The 6,830-nt window shown below is 65.4% G+C and overlaps 1 protein-coding gene and 1 long non-coding RNA gene across 2 annotated transcripts in view; both read right to left on the reverse strand.

Annotated features, from left to right (window-relative positions):
* CPNE9 (copine family member IX) overlaps positions 1-6,824 on the reverse strand; it is an 18,837-nt gene extending 12,013 nt beyond the window's left edge. Inside the window, exons 1-13 of the mRNA XM_014946743.1 lie at positions 6,703-6,824; positions 5,164-5,204; positions 5,029-5,075; positions 4,637-4,740; positions 4,385-4,424; positions 1,683-1,759; positions 1,405-1,468; positions 1,185-1,288; positions 1,001-1,105; positions 603-644; positions 418-493; positions 292-345; positions 117-178 (exon numbers count right to left, since the gene is read on the reverse strand). Of these exons, the coding sequence (XP_014802229.1) occupies positions 117-178; positions 292-345; positions 418-493; positions 603-644; positions 1,001-1,105; positions 1,185-1,288; positions 1,405-1,468; positions 1,683-1,759; positions 4,385-4,424; positions 4,637-4,740; positions 5,029-5,075; positions 5,164-5,204; positions 6,703-6,779 (893 nt within the window). The 5' untranslated portion in view covers positions 6,780-6,824. The remainder of the gene's footprint in view (positions 1-116; positions 179-291; positions 346-417; positions 494-602; positions 645-1,000; positions 1,106-1,184; positions 1,289-1,404; positions 1,469-1,682; positions 1,760-4,384; positions 4,425-4,636; positions 4,741-5,028; positions 5,076-5,163; positions 5,205-6,702) is intronic.
* Positions 3,693-4,329, reverse strand: LOC106890753. The gene is made up of 3 exons (XR_001412572.1): positions 4,288-4,329; positions 4,153-4,199; positions 3,693-3,864 (listed from the first exon to the last, which is right to left on the reverse strand). It is a non-coding gene; the product is annotated as an uncharacterized LOC106890753 (long non-coding RNA).
* Positions 6,825-6,830: the final 6 nt, after the last annotated feature.

Consider the following 6,830-nt stretch of genomic DNA (forward strand, 5'->3'; position numbering starts at 1 on the left):
CCCACCACCCCCTCCTCACCCCCAGGCTGCACCTGCGCTGTCACCTCCGTCCTCACCCCGAGACCCTTGTCCGTGGGGGGTCTCGGGGAGCCGGGGGCACCCAGCCCCCTACTCACCCGCCCCGGATGTAGTCAACGAAGGTAAACTCGGACTCGACGGAGAAGGAGAGCAGTGTCACCTGTGGGCACGGGGGGGTCAGACCCAGACCCCCCCTCCTTGGTGGGAACAGGGAGGGGATCAGACCTGGCCTCCTGTGGGCAGGAGCCCCAGGAGTGCCCCAGCCCCACTCACGGTGCCGGAGTTCACATATTTCTTCTTCTTGCATTTCTTCCTGGGGTTCAGCACCTGTGAGTGCAGGGGTGGGTCATCTCCAGTGCGGGGTGTCCCCCTGCCCCCCACCCTGGCCCCCTGCCCTACCTCGTACACCGTGAACTGGCTCTGCGCTCGGGAGAGCTCCCGGTAGCTGGTGGCAAACTCCCCGATGAAGTCATGGCTGGGGGAGGACCATGGGGTTGCCATGCCCAGATGCCCCGATGAGAGGCACCCCAGTAAGTGGTGGTGGCACCCTGATGTCCCCCGCCACCCCATGGACACAGCCTCACCTCCCATCCCGGTCCCAGTCGTACACGTCTATCTTCACTGTCCTGCAAGTGAATGCAGGCAGAGGGTGAGCTGCCAGCCTGGCTGGTATGGCCCCCCCCTGGTTTGGGGACATCCAGCCCCTCAGCACCCCAGCAGCGAGCCCCCCTGCCTGCCAGCCGCCGGCATCTCTGCCAGGAGGGAAGCGGGAAATTTGGGTCAGGGCAGGGCCCCTGGAAAGGAGGGGGATGCCTTTATGTAATTTGGGTTGCAAAAGAGGGTAAAAAAAACCTAATAATGACTCAATTCTGAGCTGCCTGCCGCTGCGGGGTGAAACCCATGAAGGAGATGCTCTGGCCCCATGACCAGTCGTGTCACCATCCCCACCACACTACCCTGGTCCCTGTCCCTGTCCCCGTACCGGTCGTAGTCGCCGTTGCAGAGAGCGCGCACGGGGATGGTGAAGGGCTGCCACACCGGGTTGAGCGTGTTCTTCACCACCTCCGTCTTGTGGCAGATGGTGAAGCTGCGGGGACAGGGCAGGGTCGGGGTGCGCTGTACGGTGACACTGGCACCTGCCCACCCCACCGGGCCCCTGCGCTCACGTGCCGTCCTCGTTGCTGCGGTAGAAGACGAGGAAGGGGTCGGATTTTCCGAAGAAGTCCTTCTTGTCCAGCTTGTTGGCGCACAGCTGCATTGTGATGATGTCCTGTGGATGTGGACTGTCACTGCCGGCTGCCTCCTTGTCCCCAGCCCCAGCTGCTGTCTGTGCTGGGGGGGGACATGCAGCCCCTGCCTCGCTGCCACCAGGACATGGGCACTCACCCGGCAGTTGCTCAGTTCCTCGGCCAGCAGCAGGATGGTCCCACACCGCTTCCCTGGGACCCCCCTGGGGGCAGAGGTGCCAGGTCAGCTTGGGGACATGGAGGATGGGACAGGGGGAGGAGATGGGCTCAGGGTTGAGGCTTGTGCCCCACAGCTAACACTTGTTAGTGTGGCCATTGTCCCCAGCAGGGGACATGCAGGGACAGGGTCCCATGGGGCGGGTGGTTGGGGACACGATGCAGGACCCCCCCCTCACCCTGCCACAGGGCATGACTCACGTGAGGGGTCTCTCCAGGCGGCCCCGCTGGGACCCGATCACCTCCCCCAGTGCCACAAATGCCTGCCCCAGGAAGTCCTGCGCCCCAAGCACAGCGTCGTGAGACCCTGGGGGCTCCTGCCACAGACCCCCCCACCCACACCCACCCTTCACCCACCCAGTGCACCCATGGGACCTGTCACCACCCTGCCCTGGGGCCACACCAAGTACCGTGGACCCACCCTGTGCCCCAAGAGCCCCCCACTCAGGACCCATCCTGCACCCCCAGGATGATTTCAGGTGCCCACTCTATATGCTCTGGACTCATACTTTGCCACCTGGGCCATCCCATGGCCCTGGACCCTCCTTGTGCCCCCCCAAGGCCACCTCACTTCCCTGAACCAGTCCTGCACCTCTCGGGCCACCCCACGCCCATCCTGCACCCTGAAAGCCACCCTGTGGTGTGTCCTGTCCCCATGGGGTTGGTGCATGGCCAGCCCACCTACCTTCTGCCGGTCCCCATGGGGCATGGAGAGATGGAGAGTGGGTTAGAGCCCCCTGAGGCCAGTGGCACCTGGCCCCTCCACACAGGGCACAGCCTCGGGGTGCCCGCTGTGGCATCACATCGGGGCACCACCATGTGTCCCCCCAACATGGGCTGTGCTCACCTGCTTTAAAACGGAGCAGCTCTTGGAGTCCACGTTGTAGCTGGTGATGGGAGAGCAGAGCCCTGAGCCGGTGCCCACGGGGGTGCCCTGGCACACAGCCCCGCTTCCCTCACCCCTCTGTGCTTTTTGCCTCCCTATCCTTATTTATTATCACTATTTATTATCCTCATTTATTAGCGTTATTTATTACTGACTCGGTGCTTTGTTCCGCCCTGAGCCGGGGCTGAGCCCTTCCCCGGCCGCCCCACTCACACGTCGAAGCGGAGGTTTTGCTTCTCCTCAAAGTAGTAGTCGAGGACGAACTTGCGGACGAAGTCAGGGTTCAGGGTGTTGTCGATCACCTCCGTGCGCCCAAACTGCAGAGAGAAGGGTGAGGGCGGCCCCCCCCCACCCCCTTCCCCCTGCTGGGACCCCTCCCCATTGCAGCTGCCCCGGCGCTAATCCCGGCAGGGGGATTAGTGGTGCTGGCGGGGCCAGATCATTAGCGTGGACACGGAGGGATCATTAGCATGGACACGGGTGGCCATATGGGCCTGTTTAACTCAGCCAGGGATTAGCCAGGAGTGGGGGCACTGGGGGTGGCAGGACCCCTGGCACGGGGCTGGGAACATCCCCAGGGACCCAGCAAGAGGAGCCACGCTCACCTCCTTCCACTCGCTGCTCCCCGAGCCCTGCACGAAGAGGACCACCACTGCGGAGAGAGGAGCAGAGCTGGGCTGCCGTGCCATACCGTGCTGTGCCATGCCATGCCGTGCCCCCTGCCCACTCCTGCCACCCACAGGACCCATCCTGCACCCCCAGGATGATTTCAGGTGCCCACTCTATATGCTCTGGACTCATACTTTGCCACCTGGGCCATCCCATGGCCCTGGACCCTCCTTGTGCCCCCCCAAGGCCACCTCACTTCCCTGAACCAGTCCTGCACCTCTCGGGCCACCCCACGCCCATCCTGCACCCTGAAAGCCACCCTGTGGTGTGTCCTGTCCCCATGGGGTTGGTGCATGGCCAGCCCACCTACCTTCTGCCGGTCCCCATGGGGCATGGAGAGATGGAGAGTGGGTTAGAGCCCCCTGAGGCCAGTGGCACCTGGCCCCTCCACACAGGGCACAGCCTCGGGGTGCCCGCTGTGGCATCACATCGGGGCACCACCATGTGTCCCCCCAACATGGGCTGTGCTCACCTGCTTTAAAACGGAGCAGCTCTTGGAGTCCACGTTGTAGCTGGTGATGGGAGAGCAGAGCCCTGAGCCGGTGCCCACGGGGGTGCCCTGGCACACAGCCCCGCTTCCCTCACCCCTCTGTGCTTTTTGCCTCCCTATCCTTATTTATTATCACTATTTATTATCCTCATTTATTAGCGTTATTTATTACTGACTCGGTGCTTTGTTCCGCCCTGAGCCGGGGCTGAGCCCTTCCCCGGCCGCCCCACTCACACGTCGAAGCGGAGGTTTTGCTTCTCCTCAAAGTAGTAGTCGAGGACGAACTTGCGGACGAAGTCAGGGTTCAGGGTGTTGTCGATCACCTCCGTGCGCCCAAACTGCAGAGAGAAGGGTGAGGGCGGCCCCCCCCCACCCCCTTCCCCCTGCTGGGACCCCTCCCCATTGCAGCTGCCCCGGCGCTAATCCCGGCAGGGGGATTAGTGGTGCTGGCGGGGCCAGATCATTAGCGTGGACACGGAGGGATCATTAGCATGGACACGGGTGGCCATATGGGCCTGTTTAACTCAGCCAGGGATTAGCCAGGAGTGGGGGCACTGGGGGTGGCAGGACCCCTGGCACGGGGCTGGGAACATCCCCAGGGACCCAGCAAGAGGAGCCACGCTCACCTCCTTCCACTCGCTGCTCCCCGAGCCCTGCACGAAGAGGACCACCACTGCGGAGAGAGGAGCAGAGCTGGGCTGCCGTGCCATACTGTGCTGTGCCATGCCGTGCCGTGCCCCCTGCCCACTCCTGCCACCCACCTGGGTCAGACTTGGAGAAGGTGTCCATGTCCAGCAGGTTCCTGAGGGGACGGATCCAGGCGTGAGCCACCCTCCCCCCAACATGGGCTGTGCTCACCTGCTTTAAAACGGAGCAGCTCTTGGAGTCCACGTTGTAGCTGGTGATGGGAGAGCAGAGCCCTGAGCCGGTGCCCACGGGGGTGCCCTGGCACACAGCCCCGCTTCCCTCACCCCTCTGTGCTTTTTGCCTCCCTATCCTTATTTATTATCACTATTTATTATCCTCATTTATTAGCGTTATTTATTACTGACTCGGTGCTTTGTTCCGCCCTGAGCCGGGGCTGAGCCCTTCCCCGGCCGCCCCACTCACACGTCGAAGCGGAGGTTTTGCTTCTCCTCAAAGTAGTAGTCGAGGACGAACTTGCGGACGAAGTCAGGGTTCAGGGTGTTGTCGATCACCTCCGTGCGCCCAAACTGCAGAGAGAAGGGTGAGGGCGGCCCCCCCCCACCCCCTTCCCCCTGCTGGGACCCCTCCCCATTGCAGCTGCCCTGGCGCTAATCCCGGCAGGGGGATTAGTGGTGCTGGCGGGGCCAGATCATTAGCGTGGACACGGAGGGATCATTAGCATGGACACGGGTGGCCATATGGGCCTGTTTAACTCAGCCAGGGATTAGCCAGGAGTGGGGGCACTGGGGGTGGCAGGACCCCTGGCACAGGGCTGGGAACATCCCCAGGGACCCAGCAAGAGGAGCCACGCTCACCTCCTTCCACTCGCTGCTCCCCGAGCCCTGCACGAAGAGGACCACCACTGCGGAGAGAGGAGCAGAGCTGGGCTGCCGTGCCATACTGTGCTGTGCCATGCCGTGCCGTGCCCCCTGCCCACTCCTGCCACCCACCTGGGTCAGACTTGGAGAAGGTGTCCATGTCCAGCAGGTTCCTGAGGGGACGGATCCAGGCGTGAGCCACCCTCTGTGCCACCCACCCAGCCCCACAGTGGTGTCCCCATGTCTTCCCCCCCAACCATGGGACAGCACCATGCCAGAAAGCCACGCCAGCACCCTGGCCCGACGCGCTGCCTCCCACCCCGGGGTTCAGTGGGACAGCGGGGCGAGCGAGGAGCAGCGTCTCCGAGGCTGACAATGATTGAACATGACAGGGAACCCATTTAGAGGATGAAACCTTCCCCCGTGCTGCCGGCGCCGGCTGAGTGCCCGCCGCACCCCGGCAGCGGGAGCGCAGCTAATGGCGGGGCGCAGAAGTGAGAAGAAAGACCAGCTCTGCGCCCCCGATGCAGCCACCGGCAGAGCCATTGATCTGTCCTTTGCTCGGTGTGACACCGGAAAGTGCCGGGGGCTGCAACTGGCTCCACTGGGATCCTTCCCGCACCCCTGGGGGTGGCCACAAAGGGTGAGCCGGGGCACGGCCAGGGGCTGTGGGGCTCAGCGGGTTCCCCTGGCCCCAGCACACAGGGATGGGGGCACCGTGGAGAGACCCCAGGACTCCCCCAGCAGCCCTGGATGGGGCTGAGCTCTTGGGAAGCCATGAAGCCGAAGCTTGCCCCCGCCCTGGGCGATATCCAGGAGCAAACCCCTGCCCCTGCCAGAGTTGCCAGGCCCCACGGCCCTGCTGCCCCTCAGAGGGGTTGGCATGGAGGGCAGGGGCTCAGCCACAGGGAAGAGGCACCGCAGCCCCTGGTCCAGACTGGAGTTTGCGGGGCTTAGGGACGTGCCAGTGCTGCCCAGCCGGGAAGGGGGCTTTGTAGGGCTGGTCGAAGGCTTTCCCTGACCCCCCCCCGGGCAGCGTGGGGGATGCTGCTGCCTAGGAGACCACTGCTGCCGGCCCCTGCGGGCAGGACCCCCGAGCTGTGGGCAGCGAGGGCAGCGGTGCCTCTACCGGGCTATATTTAGTCACCGACAGACCGGTTCGGCGGCCGTCGCTCGCCCCTCGGACCCCGCGGGAGCACCGAGCAGCATCTCTTCCGCAGCCCCCGTCCCGCGATGGACCACCGGCTGTCCCACTCCTGGTCCTGCTGCTTCCCGCGGGGCTCACGGAGCCGGGCAGCCCGCCTGCAGCCGCCACCGGCACCCCGCATCACCCCGAGCGGGGCCGTCCTGCGCCCCAGCCCCGGGTAAGGGCGGCGGGTCCCTCCAAGCGGCCGCGCCGCGGAGCCGTGCCCGGTGCCCGCGTCCCCCGGGACCCCGCGGAGGGGACGGGATCTCTCCCCACGGGTGGCAACCGGGACAGAGGGGCGTTGGGAACGCTCCGTGGTGCCCGAGGGGCGACGGGGACCCGCAGCCCCACTCCCCCCGAGGGCTGGGGACTGACCGGTGAGGCACCGGCTGCTGCGGGACACCGGCACCCCGCGGAGCATCCCGGCGCCTTCCGCACCCCGGGCGCCGGTCCCCGCCCGCTCCCCCGCCCCGCTCCCGGCTCACCGGCAGGACACGGTGAGCTCCACCTTGGTTCCCGGCACGCTGCCGGCCGCCGGCTCCAGCGCTCCCGGAGACGCCATCCCCGCCCGGGCGCCGCCGCCGCTGCTCCGCGCCGCCTCCTCCCGCGCCGC

The sequence above is a fragment of the Calidris pugnax genome, unplaced genomic scaffold (genome assembly GCF_001431845.1).
Source record: "Calidris pugnax isolate Ruff unplaced genomic scaffold, ASM143184v1 scaffold81, whole genome shotgun sequence".
NCBI lineage: Eukaryota > Metazoa > Chordata > Aves > Charadriiformes > Scolopacidae > Calidris > Calidris pugnax.